The following is a 20,460-nucleotide window of genomic DNA, read 5'->3' as shown; positions in this document are numbered from 1 at the left end:
ATTCATGTTTATAAACATGATTTCTCCCCCTCCAAGAAACCCTAGTTTTTCCTCCTATAGCCTGGGCCTAGCTCAATCACTATCTGCCCTGGGACATTACAGACTTCTAATTACAATCCAACATAATTACCAAACCTTTAACCTGTCACCACCCTCTTAAAAATACTCTCATCTCTGAAAATTAATCTGAAGTAATCATAGATTTTCTTCCTTTTCACTTCCAAGCAACACTAATCCCATACTAATCATACGCAGGAGCTCTGTAACCTCTCAACTAGCTCACTTAACAGAGGTGGCTGCTGCCAGGCCAAGCCAACACTAGCTCCTCTCACCACAGGATGGACGTCTGTCTTTAACAAAATCACACCACTGGATCGGTCAACCGACCTGGGACAAACACTGGATCCCCAAACACATTCACAGTGAGTGTTACTCTAAATAACTCTCTCCGACTTCAAGATCTTTGTTATCCCCATTTTCCTTCTACTCTTCTAAGGAGCTGATAAAAACCATTATGTGTGAGAGAACTCCATAGGCTTCTGTTGATGTTCTCATAAGAAAAACAGGTCTTCTCTACCTCTAAAAGTCAGTCTGGAGCTCCATTACTGCGAGGACAACAGCTCCATAAGCTTTTCTTCTATTCCCTAAGGAGAATATGTAGACACATCCTACTTTCCCTGAAGTTACAAGGCCCCCCCAAATTCATCCCAAAGAACTCCAAGCACTGATTAATCATTGGCCAAGATATCAAAAAAAAAGTCACCTCATTCCAAGATGTAGTGCATACTTCTCCAAACTGAGACCACCACTCTTTAGAAGCTTGTCTATTGGAGTTTTGCCTCCCAGCACTTCTTGCAAACCCTTCTGTCACCCCTTCTGACTTTCCACTGATTTTTCAGCTGTTTAATTTTAAAGTGTACATAATTTACCCATGAGAAGTCAAGATCTTTAAAAACAGGAAACAAAGGCAGACAACAGAAAAATTTCAGTACACACAGAGAAAGTTTTCAAAAGGATATCAAATTATAATACATTTCACTAACAGATGGAAGCTTTATACTTACAGTCGGTACATACTCAGATGGAAATTTGTTTGTTGTGTAGGATATCAGGAGACACGTTTTACCAACGGCACCATCACCCACAACAACGCACTTAATTGTCTGCATCGCTCAAACAGTTTTGTATCCACTTTAAATATTTCAAATTTGATGATGACCTACAAAAAGATTAAAAATATTTCTCTTAATTATTTGTATGTATACATATATTGTTTTTCTTCAATTAGCAACAGACTCACACATTCAGAGCAATAACAGAAGCAGCACCTCAACTACCAGAGCTAGGAAAACCAAAAAAGAGAAACAGTGATTTGCAAATAAGAGTCAATTTTCTTAAGTTTCTGATCCTTGGTTGTTTTTGACTTAAGTATTTTTCTTAAAAAACCAAGAGGAACATAAAACAGCAGTACAGTTCTTTTTTTTAATGAAAGAGAAGAGGCTATTTCAAAATGAATCCCAGTTAGTATGTCAAGTGTTATTTTGTGCAACTTTTCCTTCAGTTGTATGTGCCCCCACATGCGTATATACACATATGTGTACTAGACTGCAAAAAAAGGCCACTGCTTCAAAGAATGCTCCCTTTACCCCAGCTAAAATGGTTACTCAGGCCATAACCAACAAGCAGCAGAGCACAATCACCTCCCCCACCTAATAGATGGGCATGAAGAAATGGACAAAGAGCAGGGTGATCTCTGGTCTCAGTGGCTGTTTCAGCACCAAGTTGTCAAGCTACTAATTCAATATTTATGGCATGAAGAGATCAAAATCTAGACTTTTAAAATGAAAATGATCACTCTAAAGCATTCTAACTTATAAACAGATGCAATTGCTTTAGCTTCTTTTACTATAGTCCTCCATTCTAAGATGCTATTGATTACAAATACACCAAAGATTTATTAATTTTATCAATTCTGAGATGCTTGTTTTTATACTTAAGCATTTCTAAAATCAGAATATATCTTTACCAAAGGTTACTTACACTTGTTACCAGCTATTTTACCCCAATATGTTGACACCTATGAAACTGGGATGTATGACATCTTATTGTCAGTGGAAAATCTTAAGTTTTTCTGAAAGAATAAAAAACACCACTACCTATATATCTATTTTTAAGATTAAATTTTTTTCTTATAATTCTGAAGGGATTACAATTTCTTGTTAGCTAGAGATGCCACCTTATTAACATAAAAATGTCAACAGAATTAGATGCCAGGTCTATATGCTCCTATAGTAACCTCCGCAACTCTTAACTGAGGCCTGTTAACATCTCTGTATATATATGAGGAATGGGTAACACACAGGAAATATACCTTCTTCCGTTCTTCATCAAAATCATCTTGACTGCATTTCTCTTTATTTAACCTCCTTCTATCTTTCTCTTTTCCCTGTAATGCACTAGAGAACAATGCACTAGCATACTCATACTAGGTTAAGGATCTTAACCCTTAAACTAAATCAAATTATTTATCAAAATAATCACACTACACCAAGTACTAAATTAATTCTAGAGAATTATTCGAGAAGAATGTCTTCTACTGATTAATAAAAGCAAGAAGAGAAAACAGGAATAGCTGTCTTCTCCTGGTTCCTCAATCCACCTCTGAAAAACAGGATGTGCTGTGCTCAGTCGCTCAGTCGTGCCCGACTCTTTCACAACCCCATGGACTGTAGCCCACCAGGCTCCTCTGTGCATGGGGATTCTCCAGGCAAGAACACTGGAGTGAGTTGCCATGTTCTCCTCCAGGGGATCTTCCCAACCCAGGGATCAAACCAGGATCTACCTGCATAGCAAGCAGATTCTTTACCAGCTGAGCTACCAGGGACTGCTAAAAAACAAGGTCTTCTGTAAAATTTATTTCCAATTCAGAGTGAAGAAAAAAAAGGTAAGCAGAGACTTGTGGTCATCCTACAGAATTATCTTCCTAAAAATAAATTATGCCTAAAAATAAATCTCAAGTTCAGTTCTTGCATCTTCTGTGTCTCATGACCATTATGGGTAATTTCATTTTACATAGAGTTTAATCATAAACACTGGCCAGAAAGTAAGGTTTGAGCAGGGTAGCAGAGACTACTAGCAATTGCTCCTCTCTTCTTTAGTAAAAGAATTTTACTGGCACATATGGCTCCTAGTAAAGACATTTCCTAAATTCTTGTGCAGTCAGATGTGACCAAGTTCAAGCAAATGGGGATGGAAACAAAGCATGTAATTTTCAAGACCAGCCTTAAAAACAAGAGAAAGAGTTTCTCCTGTCCCACCTGGCCTGTAGGCTAGAATATGTATTATTCTATTATTTCATAACAGATGTGAAAGCAGTCACAGTGAACCAAAGACAGAAATTATAGCTAAGGATGAGTAACACAATAGGAGAGGTCAGCCCTGCATTACCTTCCAGGACTTTTACAGGAGAAAGAAACTTTGCCTTCATTAAGTCCCTTGTATTTTGGACTTCTCAGTTATAGCAGCAAAACTGAAATCCTAATCTCTGTATTTCACAGACTCTAAGACAACAATTTTTAAAATACATCCTAAATTTTGAGGTGTTAAGTGTAGAAGATATAGTCCTACAATTAATAAAATTATAGTAATATTTGGATTTATCGAGTAACTTTATAGTAAACTTGACGACTTTTGAACTTTGTCTTAAAAACACCTAAGATAAATACTATTGTTAATATAAATGCTATTGCTAAATTTTAACTGTAGTTAAAACTGTCATCCTTAAATATGATGATCCTAATCTTCAGTCTACCTATGGTATTCACTTTTAAGACTTATAACTCATACAACCTAGCAAATACAAAATCATCAGGCCATTTCTAAACTTGAACCTTCTCGTAAAGGAAGAGATAACATTTCTTAAAATTTTCACTAAAATTCTCTAGGAAATAAAGAAGTTTAAAACAAAAAGTTTCCATGACTAAAGACACAAATACCACTGCCACACAGCTAAGTCACAAACTGTAACAAGCTATGATGGAGAATGTTAAAGCTGGCCTACAACATCCCAATGAGAAGAGAAGCTATCATTAACAAATGTATTAAAAGAGAAACATTTAAATCTAATTCAAGTTGAACTCCTTTTTTTAAATTATAGGTATATTAGGAAATTTATCAAAATGAACTGTCTTCAGGACAGACATTTCACAAATAACAGATTTAGGATACTGGTTCTTTATATACTGCATGCATGCTAAGTCACTTCAGTCATGTCTGACTCTTTACAACCCTATGGACTGTAGCCCGCCAGGCTCCTCTGTCCATGTGATTCTCCAGGCAAGGATACTGGTGAGGGTTGCCACTTCCTACTCCAGGGGATCTTCCCAACCCAGGGATCGAACCAATGTGTCTTATGTCTCCTGCACTGGCAGGCAGCTTCTTTACCACTAGCACCATCTGGGAAGCCCTCTTTGTATGGTGAAAACCTAAATTGTGGTACCTCTGTCTCTGATACCATTAAGTATAAGAAAATGCTAAAAATGCCCACCAGGAAACATAACTGTTGAGCAAAACATACAACACAAGTTGTATTAGAGTAAGTCTACAATGTAAGTTTAGAAACAAGGTAACAATATTTCAAATTGGCTAAGTAGGCTTCTCCTCTGAATATAATTTTTAAAAATATCTCTGCATTGTTAAGAACAAAATCACTATCTGAGGAAGATCTTTTAAGCTTTTCCGTTGAAAGATAATGGAGACTGGAACTCATGTGAGAGAAATGGGATCACAAACAGTTTGGCCAGATCACTAAACATTACTACTTTGAGAACTTGTAGAAGTCTGGATCTTTTTTGAGCAGGAAAAACAGCCCCCAAACCAATCAGGCCCTTCTTTTGTGTCTTGCTTAGTAAGCTGGAAAGAATTTCCAAGCTACATAAACTTAATACATAACATGATAATAATTTTCCTAACTCTGAAATCAGGAAAACCTTTGGTTTTAATCTCTGCTCAGCACTTACTAGTGACCTGGGCAAGTTTCTTAAATCTTTTTTTGTCTCAATTTTCTCATTTAAAAACAGAACTAATTTAAACCAACACCTTGCAAAGTTATAAAGATTAAGTAATATTAAATAACCTGGCTCCTAGCACATACTAAATATATGTGAATTCCTCTACCAAGTATGCCAGTTAAATCAATCCCATCACACCTGCTTTCATCCAAAGGTGCAAAACTAGCACTGCACTTTCTTCTCTCTTTAGCAGACTGTTTCCTAATCAAAACTTTTCACACTTTACCCAAAACAGGCATATCAAAAACAGGCTAAAATAAACTGATTATACTTGCTATTATTTATTAATAGCGAATGACACAAAAAAAAAACAAGAAATCTACCCAAATATTTCTTCTTCTCCTGAAGACTCCCATATTATTTCTTTCTGTATTTCCTGCACTTTTCTCTATTTACAGAGCAGTCCTTAAAACCAAGTTACTTAACAGGTGTTAACAATATATTTTAGGGGACTTCCCTGGTGATCCAGTGGCTAACATTCCATACTTCAAGTGCAGGGGGCCTGGGTTTGATCCCTGTTCAAGGAACTAGATCCTACATGCCACAACAAAAGATCAAACAATCCCACATGCCACAGGCAAGGCCTGGAACAGTCAAATAAATAAATATAATTTTTTTAAATGCAGCTTTAAAACAAAACAATATAATTTTGGTATGGGATCAGACCTAGTCAGGTTTCCCTACTGGCTCAGATGGTGAAGAATCTGCCTGCAATGCAGCAGACCTGGGTTCCACTCCTGGGTTGGGAAGATCCCCTGGGATTACAAATCATCACTGCCCACATGCAAACTGATGAAAATCTGACAACTGTTCATCTAAAACAATAAAACAGCCAGTTATTTTACCTTCTCCCTGCTGGAGATACAAAAGTAATTTCCAGGTGGACAATTAAAATCTAGTGGTAAGGTATGAGAGATCCCCCTTCTGGTCACCTGTTGTTGTGCTCAGTTCAGTTCAGTCGCTCAGCCGTGTCAGACTCTGTGACCTCTCGGACTGCAGCAAGCCAGGCCTCCTTGTCCATCACCAACTCCCAGAGTTTACTCAAACTCACGTCGAATGAGTCAGTGATGCCATTCAACCATCTCATCCTCTGTCATCCCCTCCTCCTCCTGCCTACACTCTTTCCCAGCATCAAGGTCTTTTCAAATGAGTCAGTTCTTCCCATCAGGTGGCCAAAGTATTGGAGTTTCAGCTTCAATATCAGTCCTTCCAATAAATATTCAGAACTGATCTCCTTTAGGATGGACAGGTTGGATCTCCTCGCAGTTCGTGCTGTCATGTTCAACTCTTTGCGACCCCATGGACTGTAGCCTGAAACCCCACAGACTGTATCCTGCCAGGCTCCTCTGCCCATGGAATTGTCCAGGCAAGAATACTGGAGTAGACTGCCACTTCCTACTCCAGGGAATCTTCCTGACCCAGGGCTCGAACTTGTGTCTCTTATATCTCCTGCACTGGCAGGTGGATTCTTTATCACTAGTGCCCTATTCCCTGATAGCTCAGTTGGTAAAGAATCCCCCCTGTAATGCAGGAGACCTGGGTTTGATCCCTGGGTCGGAAAGATCCCCTGGAGAAGGGAAAGGCTACCCATTCCAGTATTCTGGCCTGGAGAATTCCATGGACTGTATAGTCCATGGGGTCACAAAGAGGTGACTTTCACTTCAACTCAGCGCCACCTGGGAAGTCTGACTCCAGCTTAAATGAGGTTTCTGTTTAACAATGTTCACACTGTTAAAACCTTTTATAATCTCTTTTTCCTGTTATACTTGAATTCAGCCTCTAAATCAGCAATTCCAAAACTATTACCTCAAGCAATCACTGTCAGGATTACCCGAAATGAGTTTGTTATCAATTCAGATTCCTGGACCCTCAACCCAAATCTAATAAACCAGATCTCAATACTCCCTATGTAATTCTCATGTACAGAGAAGTCTGAGAACCACAACCACATATGATAGCTAGACAAAAAATACCAGTTACAAAAGAATGCAAACTAAAATAAACACTACAGGCATTTAAATCTCCAAGAAGTGAGTTTCTTAAAAGTAGAATCCAAATTATCATTGTAAATTATCTCTATCAACCAGGTATTTAATAACACAAAACTCATGTTGGATACTGAAAGATCATGAACCAAGATTCTTCAGAGGTACTTTAATACTGGTTCAACCTAAGTGTTCTCAAATAACAGTGCCAGTGCCAACACTTATATAGCACTTACTCTGTGTCACATACTGTTCTAAACATATTACACATATTTGTACATGCCATCCTCTCAACAACTCTGAGGTATGTACTATACATCCCTGTTTCACAGGTAAGAAAAGGAGGGTTCAGTGAAGTTAAGTAACTAAACGAAGATGACTGAGCCAGTAAATGGCAGAACTGGAATTTAAGCCCAAGCAGTCTGTCAAGGTTCTGCTCTAAAACTCTATACACTATACCACTTTCTCCTGAGAAGTGACATTAATAAAAACAAACATGTACTTTTTCACTACAAATGAAGCGGCACGTAGATGACAGTTGCCAGCATTAGACAGAGGAAGCCAGAGGAGGAGCAAAGAAGAGGGTTAAGTTCATTTCCTATTTCTTCACCCTGCAGACAACCACTAAGTCTTTATTGGGGAGAAGGGAAGCGAGAATTTGTTAAGAGAGAGAGTTCACTCTTCCCCTTTCTACCTCTAGACTCACAAATCTTCCATTTCTTAGGCTTTCTAACCTGACAGTTCAGCAATCTATCAGAAATCAGTTGTGGAACCTGAGCTAAGAGCACCGGTTCAGAAGTCAGACTGGCTCTACCACTCTAGCTTATGTGACCTTAGGCAAGCTACTTAACTGCTGTTTTCACTTATCTCAAAAATGAAAATAATAATACCATTCTCATAAAGTTGACTTTATAAAGAAGAATATAATATATGTAAAGAAGCAAAAGTGCCTGGCCTCCAATAAATGTTTAGTTAATGTTTACACCTACTCTTAAATGAGTAAAGTCTTTACTACAACTGTAGTCAAATTTAGTTATCATTACAAAGGTGGTCATTTCAGAGTCAAGTTCCAATTTAATTAGGACTATTCTGCAAAGCATTTGACATGTAAGATTAATAATTTCATGTATTAAAATGTCACCAGATGACCCACAGATGGGAAGGAACTAGGGACAAGGGAAGAGACTATTTTTGCAACATACATAATGGCAGCTTCAACAATATGGAGCAAACTAGGCCAGACATGTTTGTAAATCTTATGTTAACTCTGTCAAATTTAAACCATGTCAAATCACTGTAACAGCAAAGAGGCTATGTGGTACCAATTTACCATTCTGCTATCCAGAGTGGCTAGAAAAGTCATTCTGCACCAACAGCTAAATACTATTTCTTTTTAATAATGAAGCTCATTTGTACCATAACTTGGAATTGGTTGGTGTTGAGCAACTTTAGGCACAAGAAATGACTGCCAATCATAAGGAAGAAAAATTTTGAAATAAGGTGATCTTCTACATTCCTTCCCAGTATCTATCATTCTTCCTGACAGCCACACCAAAACCCTTCTCTTAGGTTCTTAAATGCTTTGGAGGTTCAAACTACCCTTCAAGAATCTCTAAAGTCCCTTTAGTTTTCTGGGATTCCTGAGCTCTACCTAAATTTAAAGAGACTATGGGGGACTTCCCTGGTGGTCCAGTGGCTAAGACTCTGAGCTCCCAGCGCAGGATCCTGGGTTTGACCCTGGTCAGGGAACTACATCCCACATACTGCAACTAAGACCCAGCCCAGCCAAATAAATAAATATTTAAATAAAAATAAAGAGACTTTGGAACTCTCTCTTTAGCATCATTATTAGCTAGATGCCAACTAAACTCCACCAGACAATGCAATCCCTGAGGAAAAGAATGCACATAGGGGAAGGAAACAAAGCTCCCAGCCATAGCTGCCTTGTCTGCCCATGGACCATCGTCCATTCTAGGCATGAGGCACAAAGAGCATATGAAAAGATTTGGGGCTTAAGCATATGCTAATAAGCATGTTTTGCAAAAAAAAAAAAAAAAAGTATTATCAATCAGATTATTATATCCCTTATAAAACCATGTGAAATATTAACAGTAAACAGTGTGAATAAAACCCACGTCTAATTTTTGCTACTCACTGTGGTAAAAATAACTAGTCTTTGTGTAGGATTCCTGTCACAGAACTCCTAAACCCTTAAAGTTCCCCTAAATGATAGCAGTATCTTTTGTCATTCATAATGAGCCCCTTCCTAATAGTGACTAGGAAGGGGCCCTGGATACCCTTGGGATGGGACTGCTCATCAGAAAGGCCAAGCGATGAGAAGGTTAGAATTTTCAGCCCTACCTGTCAACCTCAGCAATAGGGGATGGGGAGGAGGGCACTGGAAACTGAGCTCTGTGAAAACTGTTGAACAAGAAGATTTAAGAGAGCTTCCAAATTAGTCACCACATTGTGCTGGAGAGTGCCTACCTGGAGAGGACCTGTATTCCATACCCCAAATCTGCCATCAGCCAGGCAGCAGGGTGGATAGTCTCGGTACCCCACTGCAGCTGCTTGCCTGAAGCTGAGGCAGTCTTGTGGGGCTGAGCCCTTAAGCTGTGGGGTCTACGCTAATTCTGGGAGTTAGTGTTAGAATGGAATTGACAGAAGGGGTATCAGTAAAAGATACTACATTCACACTAACACAAAATACACCCAAAGTAATACTCTTTTCATCTGAAATACAGTTTCCCCTGAAGCAACCCATTTTCATACTTAAGATACAGGAAAGAGACATCAAGAATCAAGAGAATAAGACCCCTGAATAACAATCCTTCCTTATGTATCTGATGAAACAGCTGCTCTGGTTAAAGGATTAGACAGAATAAATAAAATTGGTACCACTTGTCTCCCCTATCAAATCCAGTCACTTTTAGAGAACATGGTATATATAACCTTTTGCAGTTCTACCCAAAAATTCTATTACACCTCTGCCCTAGATGCCTTTCTCTCCCAAAACAAACAATATACAGTAAAAACCTAGAAAGGAACATTTAGTTTCAAACTAAATTTAAGACTTCATCCAGTATTACTTAAAAGAACCCAAATAAAGAATATGATTTTTCTTCAAAATTGGAATATTCCTTAATGAACTGAATCTCCCATCATTTTGCAGATATTCTGGCCTAAACACAAAGGACTTGCCCCAGTGCCAGACAGTTAACACCCATGTATCCTGATAGTCTTTCCCAACTCTTCAGAATTCAGGCAAATACATAACAAGTCACATAAATACAGTCCTTTTTGAACTTGATAATCTGTTTTCAGAGTCCTAAGTAAACAGGAAATCATTTCAGAAAACTTTGGTGCTCATTCAAAAGGTCAAAACGATTCAACTACTGCTCAAACTTATCTGCTCTAACAAAATCCAAAGAAGCTTAATATGATCACATGGTTTGCCTCAGTTTTCAATAATACATGTGTGCATTTCAATTTGAACAATAAATTAAAACCAGAATTCTACAAAGTAACTTTGTTAGTAAAAAGCAGACAACCCTGTGTTGGGAGAGACAGTCCTCAGGGGTCTCTTGTGGTCCTAAGCATCTTCTAGGTATGCTAAGTATGCAAGGCCCTGATCACTCTATCCAGATCATGTCACAGGGTTATGTTTGCAGCAAACAACCTTGAAGGGTATAGTAAAGTCTCCCTCTGGGACAAACAGCAAAGCTGCCTTCCGCATGCTACTAATTAGTAGGTTCCCTAACCTTGGTGTTCCTCAGCTATGAAACAAACCCACTGCATCTCCCATCTAGAAGTCTTAGGGGTAAGCGACATAGCACACAACACTCATCTCCTGCTGCTGGCTATGGTTTAATTAAATTCGTTGTCTCTGACCCATGTTTTCTGCCACCATCCGTAAAACAAAACAAGGATAACATATTAACTTTTAAGGGGAGTAAAATAAAATCCCCAACCCTGTTTACTTAATTGACTGAGCTCTAGGAGAATGATTTTGTTTTGCACTTAAGTTGTGCAAGTAAATGTCAGAGCAATTAGATGATTTCCTAAAATAATTAACAGAGTAGAGGCTATGTTACCAGGTCTCATATCTTATGCAGTATCCAAAAGTTTTCTTTACAGAAAACCCTCTGAAATAATAAACATTTTCTACACCTTGATCTCCTCACTCAAGCCAGTACATGTTCTCCAAGAGCTGACTGGTTGTTTCAATTATTTATGTTCCATCTTCCAGGTGTCTGTTCTAACAGGAAGAAATGAGTGAAGGCCACAATCCTCTATCAAGAAAGGAAGTAAAATAAAAATAAGAACGTATTTGTTTTGCTTTAAATAAAGGTAATAAATCTGCTATTTTTGCAGAAACCAAACCTTATTTTGTTCTCCTATCCTTAAATAGCTGTGAAAGTCAAAGTATTAGTCACTCAGTCATGCCGGACTCTGCGCAACCCCACGGATTGTAGTCCACCAGGCTCCTCTGTCTATGGAATTCTCCAGGCAAGAATACTGGAGTGGGTTGCCATTCCCTTCTCCAGAAGATCTTCCGACCCAGGGATCGAACCCAGGTATCCTGCATTGAAGGCAGATTCTTTACAGTCTGAACCACCAAGGAAGCCCCTAAATCGCTGTGAGTATGCTTATTTTCCCCCAAAATTCTACTTATTCACTTCTAAAATTAAGTCATTATATAAAGGAGAAAGTCTCCTGGTACATGTCTGAGAGCCCTGTTGTTGCTTTTTTCCTCTTGATTTTTTAACATGAGATTGGCAAATATATGTAAAATTCGCACCAAAATTAGTCAAAGAAATCAGGGAAACAGACTTGGGCAGAATGTGGTAATACTACAAAAGCCTTTGATTGCTGGAAAAGATAATGGGTTTTTCTCCCCTCTCCTAAATGTACTTTCCAGATGTTTTTGCCCAAAGATACTTTTCTTTTGTGTAACATCTCAAATTCTTCATGTATCTCTCCCCGACAAAATGTCTGCAAAATTTCTAATATCTCCAGCTGACAATTAGTTGCATTAACATATGCAAAGTGTTGAAAGGCAAACATTAGGCATTCATTAAAGCAATTACTCAATTCTTCCATTCTCTGCCACCTGTGAAAGAAATTGATACATATTGTGAAACTACAACCTACATGAGACAGTAGAGAAGCGGGTGCCAAATAAAGGTTCTCTGGGTCCCTGAGACAACAAAAAAATGAAGCAACTGTCAGAGAAAAAGTGCTGACAGTAGCACTCATAAAATGAAAGATTATGATCCTATGTGGTAAAAAGATGTTTTCAGCAGAGCTCGAAGTTTGCTGTGTCAGCTTCATTTCTGAAAATGACTTCATTCAGACATGTCTGATCCAGTAAGAACGGGAGTCCTTATTTTTAGAACCTTGCTGAGTTTTCCTTCCTCAAACTAGCAAAAATTAAGGGATGCTAGCCAAAGTAGTCATTTTTTATTGTCTTTGTGGCTCAAAAAAAAAAAAAAAAATTAGTTCAATTAGTAAGTATCTACTAAACTATATAATTTCTGAGTGTAATATATTTCAAAACAATTTGGAAAAATGAAGATGCAAAAACGTATAAGAGTACTAAGAATGTGATTAGAAAAGAAGGGAAATTACAATAAGATTTTCCTTCAAAATATTCAAGACTTGTAGATTTATTCATTCAACAAACACTTAATAAGTGCCAAGCACTATCCTATACAGAGCCATTCCCCCCTATGCCTGGAACAAAGTTCATGTCCCCTTGGGGCAATAATCCTAAGTGGTATATACAGACAATAAGAAAAGAAGTATCACCCCCGCACAATCTTCCTTCGTAATATTAATACGGACACCCTTAAATGCAGTTTTCCTGTTCTGGTCTCTTAATTTAAAGGCAGCATAATTTTGTTCTCTTAATTAAGAAAGGCCAAGGAGATATTAAAACACACTCAAATCTCCCCTCAGTTTCCTGCAAAAGATCAGATAACAAAAGACAGAGCACTTCACAGATCCCAAATCTCAAGTCTAAATTTGCTACAGCTCTGAGGTCTGACAACCTAGGCAAAAACAGGACTGAAATTGCTCAACTAAGTGTGCATCTTACTCGGTCCATCTAATCAATTGCCAATTGCCTGATATTATTTCAGTTATCTAATACAGTTTGGTGCTTATTTGAATGTCTGTGCTTTTATCCATAAAATCTCTCCAAATCTTGGATGTCTAGCCTTACAACTCATCCTGTTTCTATCCTAACTTCCCACCCCAAAATCCCACCTTATCTGAAACACATTCCCTAACTATTGCAGCTATCAGAAACCATCCAAATTCTCTGAATTTCCATGGCAAGGCCCTTCTTAGCTCTTAAATTTCCTATTTCATACTCTATCCCTTTCACTCTTCATGCTCTAGCTATACATGTTTCACTATATTCCTCAAACATGCCAAGTCCTGTCCTGCCTACAAGTCGTTATACTTGCCAAATAGTTGTGAACCCCTGTTCACAACACCCTTTGACTTCTCATCCTTCAGATCTCAGCTTAAATCATCTCTTCAGAAAATTCTCCCCTAAACACACTATGTAGAGTATACTATCCAGCTCCCTCCCTCCTTACTTCCATCGTATTATCCTGCTTATTTCCATTATAGTACAGCCATAATCTATAATTATCTTGTTTATGTTATACTGCAGTAAAGGAAGACAGGGAAAAAATAAGGAAATCTCTGTGAAGGCAGGGACTCTGCTGTATTCCCAGAATACAGATCAATACTGGACACAGTAGGTACTCACTGAACAAATGTAAAACACAACTGAGCACTTAATTACGTTGTTTTTAGTCACATTAGTTTGTGTTTATTCTAAAAGAGTTTAAGCTCTCTGAGAGGGAAAACTAGGCTTATACTTTTTTATCTCCTTCCCAAGGCACTTAATACCATACTGAGCAAGAATTGAAAATTTTAATGTATGTAATCCCAGCAAGTTACTTCACTTCCCTACAATAACATCTAACTCACAAAACTGCCACAAAGAGAAACAAAGCAATGTGTATAAAACTGTTGATTATCACCTGGTAGAGAGTAAACAACTAATCTGGCACCTTACTTTTATCCCCAATTATAATCTGCAAAAACCAAAATGGCCCTATGAAAAAGATCGTAACCACTGTTGTGAAATGAAAGTATCTAAATATTACATATAAGAAAAATCCTTGCTTCTACTTGACTAGGTTAGGGTTGGTTTCCTTTCTGAAATCCCCTCACTGTGATCTCAAAGAACAGCTTAAACTAAATGCCACATTTGTAGTTTAAATTCCAATGTCACATTTGTAGCAAGAGTTTTTGAATGTTACAGAAAGGGCTGCAATCCACCTTTACTTAAAGAAGAGACAAAGTAACAATTAATCATGCAACAATTATTTAGCAAGTCTCTAATACACTCAAGAAAACAATACAGAGGAGTCAGCCACAAAATCTTTGAAGTCAAGTAGCCCATTAGGGATTTGGGGGGCTTCCCTGGTGATTCAGTTGGTAAAGAAACTGCCTGCAGTGCAGGAGACCTGGGTGCCATATCTGGGTCAGGAAGATTCCCCTAGAGAAGGGAATGGCAAACCACTTCAGTATCCTTACCTTGGGAACTCCATGGACAGAGGAGTCTGGTAGACTACAATACAGTCATGGGGTCGCAAAGAGTGGACACGACTGAGTGACTAACACTTTCACTTTCACCCCGAATTTTACATTTCCATTCCTGTGTGACTTTGGGCAAGCTTAACCTCTTTTCAAGACCTTGTTTCTCCATTAAAAACAGAAATAGTACTAACATCACAGGTTGTAATAATTAACTAAGTTACTCCTCTGTACAGCACTTAACACTCAAATATGAATGCTTTTTATCACTGTGAAGTGGCCTAGAGTGCTGTGTACAAAAGTCGCTTCAGTGGTGTCTAACTCTTTGTGGCCCCATGGGCTGTAGCCCACCAGGCTCCTCTGTCCATGGGATTCTCCAGGCAAGAATACTGGAGTGGGTTGCCAAGCCCTCCTCCAGGGGATCTTCCCAACCCAGGGATCGACTGCATCTCTTGCATCTCCTACATTGGCAGGCAAGTTCTTTACCACTAGCACCACCTGGGAAGCCCCAAAATGACCCGGATAAGCAGTTAATTCAGAATCTAATTAAGCAGTCTTCTACAGGGGATTGTGTTTATACCCCATCAAAATGCAAAGTGAAAGTCAATGATATACCCTTGAAAATAAAGTGTGGATTTTACATTAGGACATGATACACAAAGCAAATTTTTGCTTCCAAAAAGTATCAGAAACAATAAGGAACAAGCTCCCACGTGTAGGCGAGTACCTAACAAAATTTAATATATACATTCTTTGATCTGGCAGTTCCATTTCTAAGACGTTCTCCAAGTATGTAAAGAGGGAGGCACAAACATTTACCACAGCCTTGTTTGCACGAGCAAAATGCACACCAACAGGGGTACGGTAAAATAGGTTATATTACGAAGGAATATCATGCAACTATTTAAAACGAATGACCTACAGTGATTGTTATAGGACTAAATTGTGCCCACCCCACAAACTGATATGCTGAAGTCATAAACATCAGTAACTCAGAATGTAACTGTCAACAAGATGAAAGACAACCCTCAGAATGGGAGAAAATATCTGCAAATGAAGCAACTGACAAAGGATTAATCTCCAAAATATACAAGTAGTTCACACAACTCAACATCAAAAAACAAATAATCCAATCAAAAAATTTGTGTAAGACCTAAACAGACATTTTTCCAAAGAATACATACAGATGGCCAAGACGCACATGAAAAGATGCTCAACATCACTCATTATTAGAAAAATACAAATCAAAACTACAGTGAGGTATCACCTCACACTGGTCAGAAAGGCCATCATCAAAAAATGTACAAACAATAAATGCTGCACCGGACATGGAGATAAGGGAACTCTCTCTTGCACCGTCGGTGGGAATGTAAACGGACACAATCACTCTGGAGAACAGTATGGAGGTTCCTTAAAAAAACTAAAACTGAAAATAAATAAAAATATGACCCAGCAATCCCACTACTGGGCATACACCCTGAGAAAATCATATGCAAAGACACACGTACTCCAATGTTCACTGTAGCACTATTTACAACAGCCAGGATAAGGAAGCAATCTAAACATCCATTGACAGATGAATGAAGAAAGGATGTGATGCATATTTTGGATCATCGAAAAAGTAAGAGAGTTTCAGAAAAACATCTATTTCTGCTTTATTGACTATGCCAAAGCCTTTGATTGTGGATCACAATAAACTGTGGAAAATTCTGAAAGAGATGGGAATACCAGACCACCTGATCTGCCTCTTGAGAAACCTGTATGTAGGTCAGGAAGCAACAGTTAGAACTGGACATGGAAAAACAGACTGGTTCCAAATAGGAAAAGGAGTACGTCAAGGCTGTATATTGTCACCCTGCTTATTTAACTTATAAGCAGAGTACATCATGAGAAACGCTGGGCTGGAAGAAGCACAAGCTGGAATCAAGATTGCTGGGAGAAATATCAATAACCTCAGATATGCAGATGACACCACCCTTATGGCAGAAAGTGAAGAATTAAAGAGCCTCTTGATGAAAGTGAAAGAGGAGAGTGAAAAAGTTGGCTTAAAGCTCAACATTCAGAAAATTAAGATCATGGCATCTGCTCCGATCACTTCACGGCAAATAGATGGGGATACAGTGGCTGACTTTATTTTTTTGAACTCCAATATCACCGCAGATGGTGACTGCGGCCATGAAATTAAAAGACACTTACTCCTTGGAAGGAAAGTTATGACCAACCTAGACAGCATATTAAAAAGCAGAAACATTACTTTGTCACCAAAGGTCAAGGCTACTAGTCAAGTTATGGTTTTTCCAGTAGTCATGTATGGATGTGAGAGTTGGACTATTAAGAAAGCTGAGCACCAAAAAATTGATGCTTTTGAACTATGGTGTTGAAGAAGACTCTTGAGAGTCCCTTGGACTGCAAGAAGATCCAACCAGTCCATCGTAAAGGAGATCAGTCCTGGATGTTCATTGGAAGGACTGATGTTGAAGCTGAAACTCCAATACTTTGGCCACCTGATATGAAGAACTCCCTCACTGGAAAAGACCCTGATGCTGGGAAAGATTGAGGGCAGGAGAAGGGGATGACAAAGGATGAAATGGTAGGATGGCATCACCGACTCAATGGACATGAGTTTGGGTAAACTCTGGGAGCTGGTAATGAACAGGGAGGCCTGGAGTGCTGTGGTTCATGGGGTCGCAGAGTTGGACACAACTAAGCGACTGAACTGAACGGAACTGAACATAAGTGGAGTATTACTCAACCATAAAAAGGAACCCAATCGGGTCATTTGTTGGTGTGGATGGACCTAGAGTCTGTCATACAGAGTGAAGTAAGTCAGAAAAAGAAAAAGAAATATTGCATATTAATGCATATATACGGGATCTAGAAAACTGGTACTGATGAATCTATGCGTAGGGCAAGAATAGAGACAGATGTAGAGCACAGAATTCTGGACACAAGGGGAAGCGGGAGTGAACTGAAAGAGCAGCCCTGACATATATACACCACTTGTAAAACAAGACAGCTGGTGGGAAGCTGCGGTATAGCACAGGGAGCTTGCTCAGTGCTCTGTGACGACCTGGAGGGGTGGGTGGCGGGCGCTGGGAGGGAGGCTCAAGAGGGACGGGCTATATGCACACAACACATGTAGCTGATTTACATTGCTGTACAGCAGAAACTAACACAACACTGTAAAGCAATTATACCCCAATTAAAAATTTAAATTCAAAAAATTTTTAAATAATACAACTATATTTAGAGATATAGCTTTTATAGAAATAATGAAAGTAAAATGAGATCATATTGGTGGGTCCTAATCTAACTTGGTGTCCTTATAACAAGACTGGGACACTCAGAGGGAAAACCAAGTGAAGACACTAGAAGCTGGCCATCTATAAACTAAGAAGAGAGGCCCTCAGAAGAAACTAACCCTGTCCAAACCCTGATTTTAAACTTCCAGTATTCAGGACTGTAAGGAAATAAACTGCTGCTTAAATCACCCAGACTATGGTACTTTGTTATGATAACCCTAACAAAACAGTACCAATACAGTGCAAGTGTGGAAGATCTCCAAAATATATTGTTTTTGAAAAGAAAAGTGCAAAGAGTGTGCATAATATAGCAATTGATGCATGTGAATTTTTTAATGGAGAGGAGATGCATATATACTGACAGGTCCACAGACTCTCTACAAAAATACATCTGCTGGACAACTGACTGCTTCTGGGAAGAGGATATGGGTGTGTCTGCAATGAGTAGACATATTTTTCATCATATTCTCTTTTGTACTGAAGCTCTCACCATGTGTATGTAGTATTTTAATTTTAAAAACAAAGCTATCTATTAAAATGAAAAGATCTCCAAAAGACATTCAACAAGTAAGGAAAACATTATGAGCAAACCTAGTCTACAAGGTATCAAGCACCAATAAACCAAACCCATAGAAATCTGTGATCTACTTCATGAGCACAGACATTTTTTTTAACATATTGTATTGTATTCCAAGAGTCATAAAATATTCACTCACTTGCCTCAATAATCCCCTTCATCCACTTAGTACTAAAATGTACCAATGTATTTCAACAATTAAAATACTTTTATTCTTGTTTTTTTAAAAAATAATTCCACTTCAGATAATTTATCCAAAAAAGAAAATACTTTATTAAGAAACAATGAAATACCATAATGTTACAACAGAAAAAAACGATTAAGTAACAAAACACCAGAGAACGACATGCAATACATATTAAAAATAGTTATGAAGAATACCAACAGAGCAAACAATGAAGAAAATAATAGCTATGCTAGAGTGAGTGAGTGTGTGTGTATATCAATTAATGAACAAGAACCAAGTGCCTAACAGATCTTTTTTAATCTTCACTGCATCGTGACACAAGTTAGAATCGAGAACATGTTACACTTCTGTTCTTCCAAGAAACGACTCTACATACTGTACAGGTCAGCAAGATATTTAAGTGTCTATTATAGCACTACATTGGATAAGGCAGAAACCCTGACTCCAAAACAAATTTAGTAATTTCCTCAATGCCTACTCTGTGTAAAACACTATGCTAGATAGCTTGACATATATCACCTGTATACTTTACTAGTTATAAGCAGAAGAGACTAACACAATTGCAATAGTCTGCTACAACTTCCAAAGATTTTCAAAAGTAATAAAACATGGGAGTGGCCAAGAATGAGAATAGATTTCAGGAGAAAGGGCACAAGAAGTGCTAGCCTATCAAGTGAAAGAAACACACACACATAGGATGAGTTCATGTCATACAGACTCTGAAAGCGAAGGACAGGAACTTTCATTTAACGTGGGTGGGGAATAAGAGGCTACCATTTCTTTCTGATCCATGAACCAGTTTTTCTTTTTAGGTGTATCAATCTTATATCTGTACTCCAAGGTGAACTGTCAAAGGTAACCAGATAAAATACAGGAACTCAGCTAAGAAACTACTTTAATAATCCAAGGGCCTGAGCTAGGGAAGTGGCTGTATGCCAGTAAAGGAACAGTTGACCAGTCTGTGGGTGCAGGATGGGTTTATTTAAGGAGGTGGTCAATTATGAGGAAGCTTTTATAGTTCGGGAAATTACAGGAGAGATGTGTAACACAGACAAATGGAGAAGTTGGAAAAGAAATCTTAAGGTCAAGCTATTATGTTCTTTTGTAAGAAAACACACAAAAGAATAGCCTTTTCAGAATCAGAACACAATAATTTGGTCCTAAGTCCATCAAGGATGAAATCATGTGCCAGTCTGTATCAGAAGTCCCACATACAAGCATACATTTGCAGCAAAAAAGTGTGAAGCAAAAAAAAAAAAAAAGTTACTCTGTAACCTAGACAACACACACACCATAAAATGAGTGACAAACTGAGAACCTTTCTCTAAACAGGTTATCAGATGAGGCCACCATGGTTACAAAACTAACCATGGTCATTTAAATTTTGTTATATCTAATGAGGCAGAGGCAGCTACATTCAGACACTCAACAGTCTATTTTACAAACTACAAGATTTTTTTTTTTTTAATAAGATTACCAACATTCTGAATCAAAGCAGTCTACCAATTTTGATGTAAAATTAACAGGGTGAACTTCTACAGAAGCACTCAGCTATGCACTTGAAGAAATAATTCAACGAAGAATAAAGACGTTATTAACACTTGCACTAAATTCTATGTCAAGGCAGTACAGCTGGCATGACTGCAGATGTTTCAGCCTGGCCGCACAGGGTAACAGTCTAGTTCTATCCACTAAAAGAGATCAAGAAAAACAAAAACAA

At 38.3% G+C, this 20,460-nt stretch overlaps 1 protein-coding gene across 2 annotated transcripts in view; it reads right to left on the bottom strand.

The window, feature by feature from the left end:
* The window catches only part of CDC42 (cell division cycle 42), a 49,116-nt gene that overhangs the window by 18,632 nt on the left and 10,024 nt on the right, over nucleotides 1-20,460 (bottom strand). For both annotated transcript variants that reach the window (XM_065930013.1, XM_065930015.1), the window contains exon 2: nucleotides 1,065-1,219. In XM_065930013.1, coding sequence (XP_065786085.1) covers nucleotides 1,065-1,169 — 105 coding nt within the window. In that variant the 5' untranslated portion in view covers nucleotides 1,170-1,219. The remainder of the gene's footprint in view (nucleotides 1-1,064; nucleotides 1,220-20,460) is intronic.

Source organism: Muntiacus reevesi, chromosome 3 (assembly GCF_963930625.1).
Source record: "Muntiacus reevesi chromosome 3, mMunRee1.1, whole genome shotgun sequence".
Classification (NCBI taxonomy): domain Eukaryota; kingdom Metazoa; phylum Chordata; class Mammalia; order Artiodactyla; family Cervidae; genus Muntiacus; species Muntiacus reevesi.
Note: the sequence above shows the minus strand (reverse complement) of the source record. Positions and strands in the feature narration are given on the sequence as shown.